Raw genomic sequence first — 21,415 nt, 5'->3', positions numbered from 1 at the left:
AGAAGGGCAGGCCAGGTGAGGGATTCACATATTTTCAGGAAGCACTCTATGTTTATAGCAATGAAAAAGAGAACCTTTGAGTTGTGCAGCCATTAATGTCATCTGGTTCTCACCACCAACCAGACCCTCTTGCAGATACCTGGTCAGGGATACCCAGTTCATTACAGATGAGTAGAAACCACAGCATTAAGAATTTAGCACAACATCTGTGCAATAAATGTAAGGAGGTTGAGTGTTGTATAATTATTAACAAGTGAAAAACACATGCCAAAAAGATGGTGACATGGAACAGATGAAAACAGTCAACATACTTTTTGTCATACATTTTAAAATATTTAATAAGGAAAGCCCCTTTGTAAGAAACACCATTCAGCAGAATTGTTAAATTGGGTTGATGGAATGGAAATATGGCAACAAGATAAGCACCATGGATTGGAAGAACTTAGAAACAGATGGAAAAAAATAATCATCTAACAAATTACAGTAAAATTAGAAGAAAACCAGGTAGCAAACTACTGCTGCAAAAAATACAGTAAGGACCATAGAAAATAGACATGAGAACTGCAACTACAGAAAACAGAAACAAAAAAAGTTTGGAAGAACTAAGAAAATTGTATTGATTAGAAACACAGAGAAAATCAGTTCATGCAACTGGACTCCTTGAAAAAGGAAAAATATATACTTATAAATTTGTAAAGCTAGAATGCATCAAGAGACTCCATTAAAATTTTGTAAATTTACAAATTTAAAGAAGGCATCTTGGGTAAAGAAAAACTGTCCTAGAATGATCAACAATGTACCCTAGTAAAATGTATTAAATTTTTAAATTACTGAGCGCTTACCAAAACTACCAAGACATACAAAAGAGGGAAACTATCAAGGTGGCCCTCGATTTTTCCATAATAACATTCAAGATAAAAGATAATAGAGCTATTTTTACAAGATGCTTAAGGAAAGAGCCAAGGATTTCATATTTAGCCATGATGTCTCCAAATATAAATGCTACAAAGAATTTTAAGTATGTAAGAATTCAGATTATATTATCTTATGAGTTCTTCTTAAGAAAATTACTATAAGGTAAACTTCAGCCCACTAAATGATAACTGGTAAATTACAGCCAAATGTCTAAGGGTAAGCAGTGAATACATTTTCCAGTAAAAGCAAGACTAAAACAAAAAGAGAAATTAAGGTAACAAGGCAGACTGGTGATGTAGAAATGACATGACAAACAAATGGAAGGCTAAGGGGAAATGAATCAGAATAAGCTATTGCCTGCCAAAATCAAAGGCTATTTTTTTTAAATATTGAGAAATGTAGAATATTAATATGTGCCTTTAACAGTACGAAAGATGACATTAAGATAATAAAATAAACTAAAATTGCATGCTAGAGAAAAGCATATAATGAAATAAGAGAAAATATTTAAGTTTGTATTGTTCATGATAAAAAACAAAAGGTTGATATTATTTATATAAAATTATAACTATGAAGTAACCACTGGGACAATAATAAAACATGACTAAATATTAGTTTAAAAGCAAAAATGTCAGCCTAGTAAAAACAAGACAGAAGATAATATATGTGCATATACATATATCTGCATTTTATACTATTAAAGAGTTAATGCCACCTACATAAGAAGCTACATGATGCATAAAAGAGACACACCTGAAACAAAATACTTCAGAAAAGTTTTCAATAGAAGGATGAACAAAGGCATATCAAGCAAACAAAAGTATCAAAACAAAAAGAAAAATAAAGAAGAAGACAGAGATGAAAAAGAAAGAACAAAAAGCATAATTCACAATTTTAATATCATGCAAAGTAGTAAGACCCAGGGAAACCCCCTCGGGTCCCCACCCATTTTTCTGTCCTCTTAATAAATCCTGCTTTCTAAAAAAACAAAAAAAGATAGTAAGACCCAGAGCACAATTATTCACAGTGATACACACAGTAACATAGCATGAATATTCAACAACCAAATACAGGCTGGTTGCAGCAACTCTTGCCTGTAATCCCAGGAGTTTGGGAGCCTGAGGTAGCAGTATTGCTTGAGCCCAGGAGTTTAAGAACAGCCTAGGCAACATACGGAGATCTCCCCTCTACAAAAAATCAGCTAGGTATGGTAGCATGCACCTGTAGTCTCAGCTACTCAGAAGGTTGATAGGGAAGGATTTGCCTGAGCCCAGGATGTCGAGGGTGTGGTGAGCAGTGATCATACCACTGCACTCCACCCTGAGCAACAGAGTGAGACTCTGACTCCCCCCCAAAAGCCAAGCAACACAGGAAAAAGAGACAGGGACCTCCAAGTAATGAGGAACCATAATTTTCATATCTTGGTTTAAAATCCTAAATAACAAAATTGGCACAGATTAAGTTCTCTGCCCAAAAATAGGGAGCTGGAAATTATTTTCAAGTTTCTATAATTCATTCACAAAAATAGGCTATATATTAGTTGACAGAGAAAAATATCATAAATCCAAAAATATAAACAATAAAAATATTTTTGACTGCAATGCAAATATAGACTTAGAAAAAGAATTTGGCAGTTTGATGTCATTTTTATATTTTTTTCTATATGATATGGAAAAATATGCTGACACAAAGTAGATTTGATTTGAATTTTTCTTATTACAAATAAACTGAGTAACTCTTCATATGTTTAAAATTCTTGAGAATTTAGAGCTGGAAATTAAAAGAAGCTTTACTTAAACAGTTCCTGGGTCAAAGAGAAGATAGCAATCTGTACTGCAAGTATCTAGAAAACAATGAATTTTAGCTGCATATCAGATCTATGGGATATAAAGTAGTGACTGAAAGAAAAGTCATCACCTTAAGTAACTACATACGTTTAAAGGAAAAAAAGAACACTAAAAGTAATGATTCAAGCATTAGTCTCAAGTTACAAAAGAACATAATACATTGAAGATACATAAAAGTAAGTAAGTAATAAAAACAAAATCAGAAAAAACAAACAAGTTAGAAAAAATTTTAAAAGGTGGGAAGGGCCAAGATGGTCTACTGAAGAAGTCACACTATTGCCGCTCTCAACAAAGAAACCTATATAGAGGAGCAGACCTAGGGCTTTGAGGGTTGACCTGAAAACCCAAGCTATATCTACCAGACAGTCACCTGGAGACATGGAGGATAAATAGTCCTAAGCCCTAGACACCTCTGAGAATGCCCCAACATGAGATTTGGAGAATGCCTTTGGAGACAGAAGAGGGGAGTGGCAATGATAGTTTTCTTTTCTACACACCTCATGCAAGCCTCTGCAATCTCAGCCAAGGGAGACACAGCCCAGGCTCTCTCCCCCGACACCACTCCTGCACCAGCCCGGTACAGAGGGCTGTCCTAAATAGAGACAGAGGTACCAGTAAGAACCATGTGGAGCTTGGAGAGCCTCTGTTCCCAGGGAGCCTCAGCGCCATGGTCATTGACCCCCTCCACAGAGAGGCTCAGTGGGCACTGAGCAGGAGCAATGTGACCACTTCAAAAAGGTTTTCCTAGCACCAGCAGCACTTGAAGTCCCAGGACGGGGCTGCACATACCACTTGCCATCAAGGGGCCATCACTGCTGCAATAGCTCCTCTCATGGAGCAAGGCAGGAACCAAGAGGTGGGGTGCTTCTGCACAGAGGTGGTGCATGGTGACATCACTCACCTGTGGACTGAGGTAGAAATAATAACTCTCTGCTGTTTCCCTTTCAGCCCTGGGTGAAAGGGGTGGTCTTACCCAGGATGGGAGGAGGCCACTCCATGACCCCAAGATTACCTAAGTCAGAGTAGAACTACAAGACCCCCTCCTGACTGCCTACCAGTCCTGCTGACAAGACACATAGTTTGGGGAGGAGGCTGTCAGATATCTAGCCAGGATCCCTGGCATCTGTTTCAGAGAGAGGGAAAAGTCTCTGAAACAGAGGAAAAGCCTTGCCTCATCCCTGTCAGACTGTACCAGGATGCACTACCAGACAGTTTCCTCCCAGTTTACTACCCTTCCTGCCACCACTTCCCCCTTCACATGTAGACCAGAGGAGGGAGGTCAGACAAAAACAAACAAAAATCCCACACAAATTCCACCCCAACAGTAGGAAGTAGTACCCCAAACTTCTGATAAACAGTAGTAGGAAGTAGTACCCCAAACTTCTGATAAAAAAAAATACAAAACAAAACAAATAATAAAAAGAGAAAAGTCTATCTTCATGGACGAGGAAAAACCAGTGGAAAAAACACAGGCAATTTCAAAACCCTTAACAAGCCAACACCCACTACTAGTGAAAGAGAGGATTCGCAAGAAGCTCTGAAAGAATAAATAAGATTGACAGATCTCTGGCCAGATTAACAAAAAAGAGACAGGAACAGAGATAGAGAGGGGGGTCAGGGGGACCTTTACAATCAGAACTACAAAATACTGATCAAAGAAATCAAGGACAGCACAAACAAATGGAAAAACATCCCATGCTCATAAACTGGAAGAATCAATGTCTTTAAGATGTCCGTTCTACCCAAGGCTAACTACAGATTCAATATAATCCCTATTAAACTACCAGCATTATTTTTCACAGACCTAGAATAGACAATACAGAAATCCATATGGTAGTAAAAAGTAACTCTAATAGCTAAAGCAATCCTCAGCAAAAATAACAAAACTTTTGGCATCACACCTCTGGACCTCAAACTTTACTGCAAGGCTATAGTAAACAAGACAGCATAGTACTGGCACAAAAACAGACACATAGATGAATGGAACAGGACAGAGAATCTAGAAATAAAACCACAGGCCAACTCATCTTCAACAAAGCCAACAAAACAAACATTGGTGCTGGGAAAACTGGCTAACCACGTGCAGAAGAATGACATTGGACCCCTACCTACCACCATATACAAAAATTAGCTCACAGTGGATCAAGGACTTAAATATGAAACCTCAAACTATAAGAATTTCAGAAGATAACTTTGGGAACACTCTCCTGGACATTGGAGTAGGCAATGAATTCATGGTCAAGGCCTCAAAAGCAAATGTAGCAAAATCTAACATTGGCAAGATTTTGCAAGTTCTAATACATCGCAAGGACAGAGAATGAAGGGAATAGGCCTAAAACAAAATGTAATATGTACATACATACATACATACATACATAAATGTTTTGGAACAGGATATTAAGTACAACTTTTTTCCTCTATTTTCTCCCCACTTGATAATCATTTGTTTTTAAAACTGACAACAAAAAAGAAACAAATTAAAGCCTCAGTTGTCTTAGTGACCTCAGAAATGAGATTGTCTTATTATCAGGAAAGCATGTACCAAACTAATATGTTCCAGAATCTTCTCTGTATGTTTCTCTTCTCTGGAACCCAAAGAAAAGCACTGTCAATAAACTTCACAAGTAGGAAATTAAACTCTCTTATTTACTTATGCCTTTTAAAACGAATACTCTGATCTTCACAGACATTTAATTGTCACCATTTCTTTTTCTGCAGGTGGTGTGACACCTCCTTGATTTCCATTTTAAAGCCCTTGTTAATTGTGTTTTATCTATTGCTTGTCTCTATTAGCACTGGCAGTGAATTCAAAGACAGGAAAAGTGATGAGAAAGTTGAATCAAAATAGCATTACAGGAAGAACCACACTGAAAAGTGGGTTTTTTCTTCTATGCCTCAGGTTGCAAGACTTTGATTCAAGTGCAGGGAGGCAGCAAATATCCAGTCCTCAGTTCTCATATTACCCCAGTCTCTTATCCTTGTCTCTCCTCCCTGCCTCTCTCCATCTTTCCACATCAGTCCTCCCCAGTCCCAGGAGACCCTGGGACGTTGCTGGGGGCAGCTACTGAAGAGAAGGACCATGCAATTAGCCTCTACTTTCTTAATCTCTCCCTTTATCCCATTCTTCCCATTCAGGAAATTGGGTGAGCAGATTGATGTTGCTCGTGCTGCTTGTCAGTTCTCTGCTTTACACGTCTTGCACACCTCTCAGAATATAACACCACCCCAAAACATCAGACACATCTTGACTTCCGGCATCAGTCGATAGAAGAACTTTCTGACAGTTAGAGCTGCCCCAAAATGGAGTTGGCTGCCACTCAGAGTGTCCTGTCTTTCCACAGTGCCCTGTGTTGCCTCTCACAGGTCTTGGCTCTTCTCGAGTAGGATGCTTCACTGCATACTACAAGCCAAGGTTCTGGACGGGTCAGCATTTAACATCAGTGCAAGATGAGGAGATTGACATCCAAAACTGTCGAATAATCGGCCCAAGGTCCTGTGATCTGAAGGTGGCAAAGCTGGAACCGAAACACAGTTTTTCATCCCAGTTCTCTCAAAAGGGATCCCAGAAGCAAGAAAGAGATCATATAACCTTAGAAAGTAAGACTCACTGCCAGGATCCAATATGTCTGAAGATGCAGACTTGAGAACAGTAATTCAGACTTCTGGGTCGTAAAAATTATCTTTATAGAGACGTTCCCCTATATGTTGCTGGGTGGTGGAAGGAATGAAGCCATTTGGGATTAGCCCACTGTTAACACTCCCAAAGCATCTGGATCTTAGGGGCTCTCTTCCTTTCCACTCTTGATTAGAGTTATGAATGTACACTACCTACTGTGTTAGGCAGTGGGTTTCTCAAGTTCAAAAACTACAGAATGTTCACCCCTACATCCTTCCTAGAGCCTACTAAGGAAAGAAATACAAAGTATGAAAACAATGTGTTTGAATGAATGGATGGAGAAATAAAATCTGAGTGAATGATGATGGTACTGAAGTAATATGTCAAAGGCAGAGCACACAGAGTTTCTAAATAAGGGTGCTTTGGAATTTGGCTAGGATGATTCTTCATTGCACCTGATTGTGCCATTTATTACAAAACAATTGTCAACTCTGGCCTTAAGGCATTAAATATCTATCCACCCTTACTGTGACCATCAGCACACCCCACATGTTCTTCAAACTCCCACACACCCCAGGCTAAGAACCACTGCTGAAATCTGCGGATGTAAATAAACATGCCAGACTTTCTAACACAGTAGAGTAAAATGGCAGCTGAGTGACCAAGGCTCCTGCACAAAGTGCCTAAAAGTAGCAAGTGGCAATTAATAGTCCACCAGGGGAGTGCGGGACATTAAGCGGCCGTGAGACCTGGGAAAAATAACCTATCCGAGTCTCACTTTCTTCAGCTGCACTTATGAGGTGCTTTGGTGATACATGGAGTGGTATTTTTCAAAATGTGATACAATGGTAAGAGAGGTGTTATTCTTGATGCTGTTGAGGAAAAGAATGTGGAAAAACTGGATAAACGATTACCTAAGGTTTTAACAAAATACCCTCTTCCTCTGTCCAGCAGGGAGATGAGTCTACAAAAGCTGTGTGGAGCATGAGAAAGTAAAGAATTATAAAATTTAATGAAGTTTTTTTTTTTCCTACTTCTCACCTTAGTTGGAGTCATCAACAAATTACCTGCATTGGTGGGACAGGACAGGGCCATTGGTGGGACAGGAGGGAGCTTTCAGTAGCTCTGAGTTCTAAGGGTTATGAGGAATGGGAATTTCTTTTTTTGGAAAGGAGGGAGAGTTGCACCATTTATATATTTAGTTGTATCTTAATAGCTTTAGGGGGTTCAAAGGGTTTTAGGGTAGATGGTTGCATTGTATGGTGTTGAAGAAGTCTGGGCTTTAAAGGTACCCAACACTCCCACCTGTGCAGACTGTACCTGGTAGGTGATTTTTCATCTTTCCCCCTCTTCCCACCCTCCCCCTTCTGAGTCTCTTAAGCTATTCTCTATTTTCAGGTCCTCAATTTAGCTCCCACTTATAAGTGAGAACATGTGGTATTTGGTTTTCTGTCCCTTCATTACTTCACTTAGGATGATGGTCTCCAATTCCATCCACAGTTGCTGCAAAAGACTTTATTTCAAGCAATAAGAATTTCTGCTGAGAACAATGGCTATTGACCAAATACAAGAGAGAGGTGTTTAATAAGGTTACTTGAAGTAGAAGGAAAGAAAAATAAACAATTGGAATGAATACCATGAGGGGTCCTCTCACTGGTCTGTTGTGGATTAAGTTTTTTTTTTTTAAAGCAGGAATTTTGCCACTTCAAGCATGAATTGCTGTCAACCCTTCACTCTCCACTTCCCCCACAAGATATGTCAAAGTCCAGATGCAAGACCCCTGGGAGCCATCACTCAGCCAGATCCAACATGCTCTGTTTCTCCTCTCAGACCCATCCAGGGTCCTGTGAATTCAGGTGACCAAAAAACTGTGGAGAAAATAGCAGGTGCCCCTTCAAAGAAATATTCACTTTGCATATAAAACAAATCCAGAGAGTCATTTTTTTGTTTTCTGAAAACCTTTCTAGTAAGTTGGCTTACTCTCTGAAGCAACATATAAACATTTGAATTCCGTTACATTTGTGAAGTACACCACGGTTTCAGACATAACACTGTCCTGTGAGAAGCACCTGTAAGTCATAGGGCCAATATGAATGTGACATTTCACGATGCCCTGCACTCACCAAGCAATATTTTCCAATGTTCACTCCTTAAATATTAGTTCCATGAGTTGATAGATTGAGTGGAGAGAGAGAGAGCTCACTATGTGCGTGGAAGATGGGAAATTCTTAGTTGAACAAAGTTAAGCAGGTTTTGTTATCATAGATGAACTGCTGTGCTGGGGGGACCCTAAACTTGTTGAGGTCTCTTCCCTCTCAGCTGCTCAAGGACACAGTTTCCCCCTTCTCTCTTACATAAAAATCTGTTTTCCCACCTTACTGGACTGATCCCTTAGCATCATATACCAAAAAATTTTTTAAAAGAACTTTTTCTTCCCAAATCCCTTCTGGCCACTGCTCATTTTTTTCTCATTCTGCCCTTCCAAGTCCCCCTCCTTTCCACTCAAATGTGAGTGTCATTCTCACCACATTGTGGAAATTGGTCTCTGTAGTCCCCAATGATATACATAAACTTCACTAAATCCAGGGATCTCTTACTTGTCTTCACTTTATTTCACCCACGAGCCACATTTGACACAATGGAACACCCCCTTCCTGGAGTCCCTTGTTCAGATTGCTCTCCACCACTACACACTGTAAGTTTTCTTCATGCCTCTGTGATGCATTCTCAATCTCCTCTTCTCTGTGACCTCTTCATGTTAGCTGGTCCCAGACTTGGTCTTGCTCCTCTGTACTTCTCTGTCTACACTTGCTCCCATGGTAGTACCATACCGTCTTAGAGTTATAAATACCACCAAAATAGTGAAGACACCTGAATTAATAGACCCAGCTGGGTCTCTCCAGTCTCTTAAAAAAATCTGCCTACTTAACACTTTCTTTGGTTTCCCAAAAGGCAGTTAGACAAGCCCCAAACTGAGTTTCTATTTTTATCCTGTAAACTTTCTCCACCCATGGTTTTTCTATCATATTTCAAGATAATTCTAGGAATCCAAGTACTTGGACCAAAACAAGGGAGTGTTCTTTGATGCCTGTGTATTACCTCTTCATCAAATCTTTTGGCAATTCTCTTGCCTCTATCTCCGGGTGCAACCAGATCCTCACCACTTTTCACCACCTTTTCTGCTACCACCCTGAAACAAGTGGCCACCATCTCTAACCTGAATTATTACACCAACCTTCTGAATGATTTCTTTGCTCCCACACTTACCTCTTACAGACACTTCCCCACACAACAACCTGAGTGAGTCTTTTATAATGTAGATCAGATGGTATCACTCCAACTCAACACCCTCCAGTGGCCTTTCATTTCACTCAGATCGCCTGCAACCACACAATCTCTGACCGGCTCTTTGACTTTATCTCCTACTCCCCTTGCCCTTGTACACTCAGCTCTGCTGACCTTTCATGCGCCCCAAGTCATTCCTACCACAGGGCCTTTGCACTGGTCTTGCCTCTGCTTGAGAACACATTTTTCTCTTGTGTTTCTGTACCATTTCAAGTCTTTGTTCAAGTGTTTCTTCCCGGCAGGCTCTACCCCAAACACATTAATGATTTCAGCTCCCGCTCCTAGTACTTCTGATCCATTTATCTTCCTCTTCCCCAACTCCATAACACTTACTGCCTTCTAACCTTCCGTGCAAATTTCTCCTTTATTGTATGCGACTCTGCTGCCCTGGACTATGGGTGCCACAAGAGCAGGGATTTTTACCTGTTTTCTTTACTGATTCACCCCCAAGCCTAGAGATGAACAAATAGTACATAAAAGCTATTGCATAAAATGATAAATGAAGGAACATATAGCTTGTTCAGCAAGCAGCAGAAAACCATCCAAAAATGTTAGCAAGTGTGGTCTACAGTCCAAACTGTGCTTTAGGACTTGTACTCAAGTGGCTGAGTTCTTACAAGATCTCAGACTGTGTTTCAATCATTGCCGGTACTCTAAGCCCTCAAGAAAGGGAAACTTTTTGAAATGAGACATTAAAGCAGGATATGTGACAATAAAAGATCTCAGAGATTTAAGTCTTTCAAGGAAGTAAAATACCTCTTCACCTTTTTCAAAGAAGTAAAATAATATTCCTGAGGAACTCAGGTTGTGCTATCCCACTGAGTAAACTAAGAGAAGCAATTTCCCGACACCAGAATCCTACCCGGGCATTTCTCTAACTCCAACTTTCTAGGCATGAATGTTTCTCATACACAAGAAATTTATCTTCAAGGGGTGAAAAAGGCACATCCTTCTCAATCTCACTCAATGGCTTCTTTCTAACCCTCTTGCAATGTCTGCAAACCAAGCTACTGTGGTCGGTAGGAATAGAAAATTGATTATTCAGGCCAAATCCAGCTTTCTGTCAGCCCATTCACAGGAGTACATACTGGTCTTTTCAACACGCCTTTCTGGGAAACATCCTGAATTAGAGTGGACAAAGTAAACCCCTAGCCTTCTCTTGTGAACAGGAGCAGAGGAAATTTTCATCTTCCCACCCACATAAAGATGAACCTCTCCTCTTCCATGGGGAGAGATCATAGCATACTTTGGAGACAGAATAAGACTGTCAGAATGGGCTTTTTTGTAGATTCACTTTTTTTTTTTAAAGCAGCATCATTAAAGGTTGACTTCTCCATGTATCTAACATAGGTAACTAATTCTCAGAGCTCTCAGGCATTTGAGTTAGGTATGAAGCACTTGTGCACACCACCTGGCCAACAACAGCAGTTTTCTTGGTTTCTGCTCTCGGTGTTATCACACCCATGAAAAATGTTTTAGGAGCAGAAAATCACTAGTTGAAAATGTTCAAAGCCATAAGTATCAACGCTTTGAAAAGAAAGAAAAACTTTTGCTTTACAAAGAAGGAGTTTGAGAAGCTTACCAACAATCGGCCTAACAAGGCAGTCCCTGGGTGAAAATGACACCTTAGTCTCTTTCTTCCTAATCCTTTGTTCTTTCCACCACACTCTGATACCCCTGATAGCCTGAGATAAGCTTCATCAATCAGGTGGTCTTTAGTTTTTTATTCTTCCACAGTGGGAAGGTTCTTCCTGTAACATCCCCATCTGTATCAAAAATATGTTGATGAACTATTATGTATGAGGCAAATTACTAGACAGGAAGGAAGGAGTAAGACATCAGGTCACCTGTCCTTACAAATGCAGCCTGCAATCACATGGAGAGGCAGTCACACCATCTGCATGGCAGCCCAAGGCTCTGCCACAGTGAGGGGTGGGATGCACTGTGAGGTGTCACATGCAGTGTCTCACTGAAGGATGAGTGCTTGTCCCTATCCTCAAAACTAACAGAACACTCAAGCCTGTTCCTTGAATAACCCCACCTTCAGCCACTTACTTCTCAGTGTGCGGTTGGGAGAGCGAGAAGGTGGTACCATCAGAGCCAGCACGCAGAGACCGCAAATAACCTTAGTTAACCACGGCCAGGTGTGGAAGCAGAATGCTTGTGAGAACAGCATCCATCATGCGGAAAGGAAGTAATCCAAGCTGAGCCTGCCGCCTACAGCAGTGCAGTTCATCCTCTTTGACATGCTTTGAAATCCTCTCAATGTCTGGCCCTACCCAGGTGTCCAAGTTCCTCTTCACATTCGCTGATCCCCAGGCAAACCATAGTCTCCACTCCACTTCGCAAACACCCCTGCCTGGCATGGTCTCCCCAAGGGCTGCTCTAATGCTACCATGACTTCTCCTCCAAGTCCTCCTGTCCTGATGCTCCAACCCTTCCCTGAACTTCCTCTCTCTTCTCTCCTGTAGACGTCACCAGCCAAACTGTACATTTAACTCCTAAATGTTCTCAAATTACTGGATTGCTTCATAGGTGCCAAAGCCAAACCAAGGCCTCTGTGAAATCCCTTAAGCTACCCTGCTCAGCACACAGTCTATTTTTTTAAGCATTTGAACTGAAGAGGAAACAATCTTCCTCTGGTTCCCTGAGTAGACAGGTGAGCTCTTTGGTCAGACATGAGGACATTAAGAACTACAGGTTAGCCGGGCTCGGTGGCTCAGTGTGTAATCCCACGCCTTTGGGAGGCTGAGGTGAGTAGATTGCCTGAGCCCACAGGTTCGAGACCCGCCTGGGCAGCGAGACCTCATCTCTATAATAAATCAAAAAATCAGCCGGGCGTGGTAGCACATGCCTGTAATTCCGGCTACTCAGAAGGCTGAGGCGAAAGGATTGCTGGAACCCAGCAGGCGAGGCTGCAGTGGCCAGGAGTGGCCACTGCACTCCAGTGTGGGCGACCGAGTGAGACTCCAACTCAAAAAAAAAAGAACTACAGGTTATGCCTAATATCAAATTTAAGACTCTACTTGACAATATTATTTCAACCAACATATTTCTTCTACTTGAATAGCTCAAGTATGTAAAAAATGAATCTTAAGAAATTAAAAGAAGAGCAAATATTTTTCAAATGCTCCTTGGAATGACCATAGGAAAACTCAGAGTTTTCTCTACTCGGCTTTTCAAATACAAAGCCCTTTTCACTGGCAGTGGACACTGGAGGACAAAGTGGCCCTGGTCCAAGCTACTCACAGATCGCTGGTGTGGCAGGGGTAAGGGATCGCCTGGGTCTGTGCTGCTGGTTCCAGAGTTTCCTGCCCTGTCTGCACCAGAATGATGGCTCTTTCGATCATGTCTTGCAACGGGGCAAAGATGTAGTTATATTTAAACCCATCGGCTGGTAGACTCTGAGGATGGAACTTCCAGGAAGGATTTTTCACCATATCGGTTCTCATGCTGTACAAGACACTGGTTCGAATTGTATATGTGACATGGGGTGGCAGTTTGAGAGACTCTGATCTGAGGTTCTTGCTGAATAAGGAACTGTTGAATATGACACCTAAAGGGAGAAAAGAAAAAATGAAATATCACCCCAATGTAGGGAGCAGCTCACACTGTGTCTGCCCTGGGTAGCATTGGAAAGTTGGCAGGTTCGTGGGACTCACCACAGCTCTCCACTCCTGCAGATCGGAAGCCCATAACCTGGGGGGCAAAACCAGTGTTCAGTCACATAGGCAATTGGTGGAAAGCTTGAACAAAGACTTCCTAATTTCTAGTCCAGTGCTGTTTTTTGTTTTTGATGAAATCATGCTGTAGCGTCACCAATACACAGAAATTGTTTCTTTGGTACTTTTTGCAGGACTTTAAAAACTACACAAGGCTGCTCAAATAATCAGACATTTTTCTTCTCAAGTTTCAGATGGAACTCAGTGTGCAGAAACCATCTCTTTGGGGTTAATTATCATTCACAACTTAAATATATGGATTCTGTTTGCTACTACATGGATTCTTTGAATTCCATGCATAAAACCTATGAAGAGCTAAATTGTGTCCTCTTCTCCAATTCATATGTCAAGACCCTAACCGCAGTACCCCAGAATGTGACCATATTTGGAGATAGCATCTTGAAAGAGTTAATCAAGTTAAAATGAGGTCACTAGAGTGGGCTCTAATTCAAGATGAGGCTATCCTTATAAAAAAGGGGGAAATTTGAACACAGAGACATACATAGAGGAAAAAGAATGTGCAAAGGCACAAGGAAAAGATGGCCATCTACAAGTCAAGGGCAGAGGCCCAGAGAAGATCCTTCCCTCCCAGCCCTAGGGGAAAAACCAATGGATGCCTTGATCTCAAACTTCTAGCCTGCAGAAATATGAGACAATAAACTGCTATTGTTAAAGTTTGTGATACTTGTCATGGAAACTATAGCAAACTAATATGACGTCTTAATTAAAAGTAATTGAATGATTATTCAAAAAGGACATGCACGCACACATCATATTTATCTTGAATAGGTGACAATAAATAATGAAATTCATTGGCCATTGTCTTTTCTCTTCCCCTTAATAGGATATCAAGATACTACGATACAAGTCAACACGCCTATAATCCCAGCAATTTGGGAGGCCAAGGTGAGAGGATTGCCTGAGCCCACAGGTTTGAGACCAGCCTGGGCAACTTGGCGAGACCTCATCTCTACAATAAATCAAAAAAATTAGCCGGACATGGTGGTGCATGCCTGTAGCTCCAGCCACTTGGAAGTCTGAAGTGGAAGAATCATCTGAACCCAGAAGGTCGAGGCTGCAGTGGCCATGATGTGATGAAGGAAATTAGAGCATAACTTTAATCAGAAATAATATAATTTGTCCTGTGAGATTTCACCATAACATGATGTCACAAAGTGGGTGTAATGAGGAACACTGTTCTCAGAGAGGTGAAAATGCCATTAGCCATCAGAAGGAACAGCTTTTCATTAACTCAATGCAAATATTTTTGCTTTAGTTTATGCTTTATCTGAAAGGGGCTTTCTTTTTCTTTCTGAGCCACCATGAGACACCTTTCGGAAGGAAATTGCAAAATGACCACCTGTGTGAGCTGGTGCCTGTGTGAATATAGTGTTCCCTGAGTACTTACTGGCCAAGAAGTTGTTCTGTTGCATGAGCTCATGAGCTTTAGTTTCCAGAATGTCGACAGACTGCACAGCCTGGAAACGGTTCAACGCCACGCAAGAAGAGAGGTTGACCAAGATGTTGCCCAAGGAAAGGAAGTGCCCAGCTTTTGCATGGTCAAACATCTTATCCAGCATCCCACCTGAAGAAAGGGAACAGATTAAGACACATCAACTTCGGTTAGTGCTCATAGAGTAGAGATTGCATAACTGAATATGAATTCCTTCCCTAAAACATTGCTCAAAAGAGTCAAATGTTGATCATATGCACAATTCACCACTTATTTGCTGAGTGTAAACTCTCCCATTTTACATACATCCTCTGTGGTGCTGATACTTACCTGTAAAAGAAGATGAAACAGTTAAACACAAAGGATGATGCTGTAGCCCAAAGAAACATGGGGCAGAATAAATAACAGAGGGAAAGTCTGTGAATATCAGGGAAGACCCTTTCACAGAGAGCTCATAAAGAAAAATTAATAATAATGTTCCAACCTGGAGTCAAGTAATTCTAAAAGAGATATGCTTTGCCTGAAGCAGCAGGCACTTTGGGAAAGTCATTTTATTACATTAATTTTTAACAAACAATTATCAAGGAAATTGTTTGTTAACACTGAGGAAATTAAATACTCCTGTAGTGTGTATCCTGGATTTTTGCCTCTGAAATAGAAATATAGCAGTAGATTAAGGTTGGCGATATCTTAGCTGTGGATGCTGGTCATCAAACATTTTTCAGAGCAAAACACTGAGAATGTGTCGGTATGTGTGCTCTGGTTTCAGGAAGGAGCTGGAAAAAGCCAAAGATCTAGAGTAAGAGAGGGTGGGAAGAATGCCCAGAGCACAACCTGGAGAGGGAGCATAGTGTGAAAGATCAACGTCCATGAGTGGCAGAGCTGTGTTGGCCAGGTTTACTCTGTAGGAGGCCCTGCCAGCAGAAGATGTCACCACAACCCAGGGCCACTCCAACACTATAAGGTGGGGTGAGTGTGCCCCCCACCTCAGTGGTGCAAGAGGAAGCAATCCTGCTTGGCCCTGTCCTACAGAAGAGCTGTTCATCTCATTGGTGTGATGCTCACAGGAAGGGAATCTCCATCCACCCTGCACTCTGCTCCTTAATAAGATCCAGAGATTCTTTTTGTTGTTGTTTTTATGCTCAAGATTTTATAAAGAAAATAAAAGAATTGAACGTGCCTGGAAACATACACCCACAACATGCACAAAAACACATAGCAAATAATAAAACTATGTAGAAAAATCACACTGCAGGACAGCTGTCAGTCACCAGTGATCACCTTCTCAGTACTGGGAAGTGCTTTAATCTAGTCTCAAGCAGTGGGAGCACTCCAGCTTCTGACACATTCTCATCTCAAAAACTCTTATAAAGGCGTTAGGTCACAATTATCAACCACCCAACTCCAAATCTGTCAGACTGAACATAACCATCCGCTGAGGAATTCCAAGTCAGAAAGAAATGCAACCGTGATTAGAGTCTTCCAAGACATGGCTTACAAGAACATATGACACTATTGTTTTAGCATCCTTTAATTTTACTAAAGAATATCTTATACATTTGGGCAAGTGTTGACTGGCTAACATGCCAGTTGTATGTTATTTTGCTTTTAAATACATGAATGCATTCTCTATCCAAAAAACCTTGATGATGGTCATTCCTGGGAGCACTATAATCAGGCATCTCCTCACCAGACTTCCAGTGTGAGAATCCCAGTGTTCTGCTCAGAAATACCCTATGGAATGGGAATTCTCCAGGTGTGTCTTCAGCGTCAACCCCTGACTTTGTTTTTCTCCGTGGTCTGGAAACAACCTCTGCCTTTAAGCTCCATCACTTGCCCTTCATGGGTTGGTGGCAGACAGTGATCTGTCCCTGCCTGTCTCCACTGCCCCCGCTTGGTCCTCCTCTATCTTGCTGACCTTCTGAATGCTCCAGTCCTTCCAAGTGACAGCCCCCTTCTCCCTGGGCCCACTACCATCTTCCACCCCAGCTCAGAGCCTACCTGCCCTCCCCAAGTGTGTTCGTCCCAGGATGTGACAATATTAGTCACCCCTGTAGGCTGCCTCCGCCTCTCACACTCACTTCCCTCCTCGACCCATCTTTTCCCTGCTCCCAGGGCCTCCTGGCTTTGGTAGGTTTCTGGATCAATTGCTTGCTTGATACCCTGCCTATGAAAGGTAGCTTGGGGCCAGGCTCGGTGGCTCAGCCTGTAATCCCGCGCCTTTGGGAGGCTGAGGTGAGAGAATTGCCTGAGCCCACGGGTTCGAGACCTGCCTGGGCAGCGAGACCTCATCTCTACGATAAATAAAAAAATCAGCTGGGCATGGTAGCACATGCCTGTAATTCCAGTTACTTGGAAGGCTGAGGGGGAAGGATTGCCAGAGCCCAGCAGGTCGAGGCTGTGGTGGCCGGGAGCAGCCACTGTACTCCAGTCTGGGCAACAGAGTGAGAGTCCAACTCAAAAAAAAAAAAAAAAAAAAGAAAGGTAGCTTGGGACTCTGCCAAGTAGACTGAACCTGATTACATCAAGATCCATCTCCATCCCCCTGAGGTATGTGAAAAAAAAGTCAGTTAGCACACACTGTTCTCAATAGCTTCCTTGTTTAAAAAAAAAAAAAAAGTTATTTCCATCCATCAACTCCAGATGACTGAGTACTCAAAAATTCCAAACAACATCAAGAAGTGTCAGGATCCTTCTGCCACTCAGCTCCTCGATCTGCATTGCTCACTGTTTCTCAAAGAAAAGGTTGATAGTCATTGTTGTTGTTACTGTTGTTATCACATTACAATAATTTTCAGATCTCAGGTCAAGACATGAGTGTAAGGACTTAGAAAGGCTGGCTTTCTGATAACTAAGCTTTCACTAAATATCTATAACAACAGTGAGATGGCCAGTTGTGGTGGCTCACGCCTGTAATCGCAGAATTTGGGGAAGCTGAGGCGAGAGGACTGGCTGGACCCAGGAGTTCAAGACTAGCCTGTGCAACATAGTGAGACCTCATCTTTATTAAAAAAAAGTAAAAATTTACTGGGCGTGGTGACTATATATGCACCTGTAGTCCCTGCTACTTGGGAGAATGAAGCAGAAGGATAACCTGAGCCCAGGAGATAAAGGCTACAGGGAGCCATGGTCATGCCACAGCACTCCATCCTGGCTGACAGACTGAGACTCTGGCTCAAAATAATAATAGTAAGGTGGCATTGTCCAGTGTTAGTTATGTGCTGGGAACAATTCTGGGCAATCTTATGTATTGCCACATTGAATCCTTACATCTGTAGGGAATTGCTAATGCCACATTCATTTTAAAGGGTGGGAACTTGGTCACAAAGAGGATGAATAACCTGTAAGTTTCAAAACCATGATTCAGAAACATGTCAACTAGCTTTGGAATTCCTCTTCTCACAAATACACCAGGCTGCATTTATATTGGGTGGGAACATGTAAAACTAATGTTTAATAAATAAAATAAATACTTAAACATCAGAAATTCCAGACAACTCTTTCTAATATATAGTGGAAAGACTACATGATCTGGAGTTTAAATAATTGTGTTGCTTGTTTAATCCAAGATTATGGGACCTTGAAAGAGTCCATCTCTAAGCCTCTATTTTATCACCTACATTTTAGAAAGAATAAATATCTTGCTATTGTTTCCCAGAGAGAGATCAAGTAGAAAAAATAATATGAAGCCACTTAGTAAAATTTAAGCAGAAGACAAATTAACTATTGCCATTGGAATATACAGACACATCCTCATAGAAATACCCTCTTAATTCCTAGTTTAATAGGGTCTGAGGGTCTGGTTAAGTGAAGACAGTCAAACTGAATTCATAAAAGAATGTAACAAGCTCATCAGAAAACTCAATGAGAAGAAAATAGCTCAGGCCAGAGCTCTCAAATGGCATTCATAGCAGAAACATGGCAGTTTTCATTTCTTACTTAGTTTGATAGTCAACAGTTTCCAAGGTTTAAGGCAGGAAAGAAACTTTGGTGTTTGGATGATTTAATCAAAGAGAAACTAGAAGGATCCACAGCATCAGTTCTTCAGTCTCGATGTGTCCTCAGTCCCCCAACTGAATGGAGCATCTCAGAATACTTTGAAAAGGTTCTGAGCCTCAGAGCCACTGCGGTGGACACCAGCAAGATCTGGACATCAGCGCTGATTTGGAAGACTAGAGGTCAATGGTATGGTCTGGTCCTCCTCACTGAACAAGAGGTCACGTGTGCTTGGTTTGAAGAGTTTCTCTTATCATGGTGTCCATTTGGCCTGGAGGTGAGGACATAGGAGCTCACAAACTGTGAGTTGGGTGGAGTTGAGTGTCCGTTCGTCTCTAGCTAGTGGGCAACTGAGGCTGTTTAATCCTCATCCTCTTTTTGAAAGAACTATGTTTTTTAAAGTGAAATAAAATAAAACATGTAACATGTTTGACACTCACTGTGTCTGACACAGAGTAGGCGCCTAATAAACATTTCCTAGTATCACGGTATTAATATACTATATAAAATTGATTTCTGATAGAATAGCAGACAAAATACACTGCCTTTATCTTGCTCTAAGACTCAGATATAGGCTTAGGTAACAAAGTATAACCAAAGCAATATCCTATGTGGCAGGTGTATTTCCAGATTTCTAACCCTACCCCTACTAACCAAGATGGAAACTTTGTACCCCAAGGTCTCTACTGTGGAGATACAGATGGCAGGGGCTGGACAGCTGGCCTGGACTGGCTGATGCAGAGGCAAAGTTGACACCAGTGATTCCTAATCTTTTCTTGACCATTTTCTCTTTCTCCAGGTTTGCACTGTCTCTGAAATGGCCCTTGGCTACTGACTCCAGCATGTGGTGTTGACAATGCCTTGCTATATAGTCCTTCTCAAGCATTTCTACCCAGGTAGGAGGGTGAAGGGGGTACAGGGTGTGCAAGGGGAAAACAGAGATTCTGGATGGACCTTCCAGCATTGAACATTTTGTGAAATAATTGATTTTTATATGTGTAAATTGTGTCTGCTACTTTATATTTGTTTTAGTATAAAAGTATGTCTCATTTTCCCCCAAAATGCTGAAGCAAAGGTGATGCCTTGGGGAAATTTATTATGTTTGTTCCATGACCTTCTACGGGTATTGAGGTATCAAGCTCTAGAGACATCATTTTTGCTGGAAATGCTACTGTAAGGGGTGGTATTTATAGGGGATGTAGTGGCTCTGATAAAAAAACTTCTTTGAGGATTCTTGTTTTCTAAATAGTGCAGGTACAAGGCTAAATGGAAGTATTCTTATATGCAGTGAGAGCCCTGGGAGCCATCCAGAAGCAGGGCCTGTGAGTCATGGGGGCTTGGGTCACTCGGCTTGGGGGCATAGGAATAGCATAACATCCTCTGCTGTAGCTGCTACAGGGTGCAGGGCATCAAAGCTGCAGAACTGACAAGACAAGGCTTTGTTCTAACAGCAGAAAAATAACTATTGGGATGAAAAGAACAACATCAGGAAATTGAAATTTATTTCTGCAATTTTTCATTTATAATGTCTTAATGTCTGGTATTCAATTAAAAATAAATATTCCTGGAGATACGACAGAATAACTAAAAGCCAAGGAAAAATACGCTGTAAAAAAAGACCCACAGGCCAGGCTCCATGACTCAGCCTGTCATCCCAGCACTTTGGGAGGCCGAGGTGAGTGGATTGCCTGAGCTCACGGGTTCAAGACCAGCCTGGGCAACTTGGCGAGACCTCGTCTCTACAATGTCAAAAATTAGCAGGGCATTGTAGCATATGCCAGTAGTTCTGGCTCCTTGGAATACTGAGGCAGAAGGATCACCAGAGCCCAGCAGGTTGGGCTGCGGTGGCCGTGAGCATGCCACTGCTCTCCAGTCTGGGTGACAGAGTGAGACTCCAACTGAAAAAAAAAAAGAAAAGAAAAGGAAAGAAAAAGACCCACAAAGACTCAATTATTATAACTTACAATATGCACTTCAAAAACATGATTATTGTGTCCAAAAATTAGATTAAATTGGGAGTCCTTCAGCAGAGAGCTAACTATTTAAAAAACTTAAATTTTAAATTAAATATATAATAACTGAAATGAAGAGCTCCATGGGCATGTTTAATAGCAGATTAGACTCAGCTGAAGAGAGAATTAGTAGATTAAAAAACTAGTAAGAAAAAAATTCACAAACTGAAATACCAAGACAATATGAGAGGTTTGAAAATATAGAAAAGATGTAAGAAGCACACGGACACTGTGAAAAGTTTAAGTCATGTTTCACTAGAGTGACAAAGGAAACCAGAGAAAGAACTAGTATAATTTAAAAGTTAATAGCCAGGACTTTCCCATGTAGGTTATTCAGTCACTGATTCAAGAAGTGCTGCAAAACCAAAGCAGGATTCTCATAAAAGAAACTGTATCTCTAGCCGGGCTCGGTGGCTCAGCCTGTAATCCCGCGCCTTTGGGAGACTGAGGTGAGTGGATTGCCTGAGCCCGCGGGTTCGAGACCCGCCTGGGCAGCGAGACCTCATCCT

The 21,415-nt window shown here is 41.4% G+C and overlaps 1 protein-coding gene across 1 annotated transcript in view; it reads right to left on the bottom strand.

The window, feature by feature from the left end:
* The window catches only part of LOC110595173 (ATP-binding cassette sub-family A member 13-like), a 71,286-nt gene that overhangs the window by 23,880 nt on the left and 25,991 nt on the right, over positions 1-21,415 (bottom strand). Inside the window, exons 4-5 of the mRNA XM_021709877.1 lie at positions 14,854-15,030; positions 12,973-13,279 (exon numbers count right to left, since the gene is read on the bottom strand). Of these exons, the coding sequence (XP_021565552.1) occupies positions 12,973-13,279; positions 14,854-15,030 (484 nt within the window). The remainder of the gene's footprint in view (positions 1-12,972; positions 13,280-14,853; positions 15,031-21,415) is intronic.

Source organism: Carlito syrichta, unplaced genomic scaffold (assembly GCF_000164805.1).
Source record: "Carlito syrichta isolate Samal-C Ts95f unplaced genomic scaffold, Tarsius_syrichta-2.0.1 Scaffold287546, whole genome shotgun sequence".
Classification (NCBI taxonomy): domain Eukaryota; kingdom Metazoa; phylum Chordata; class Mammalia; order Primates; family Tarsiidae; genus Carlito; species Carlito syrichta.
The sequence above is the reverse complement of the archived record's forward strand: the minus strand, read 5'-3'. Positions and strand labels throughout refer to the sequence as shown.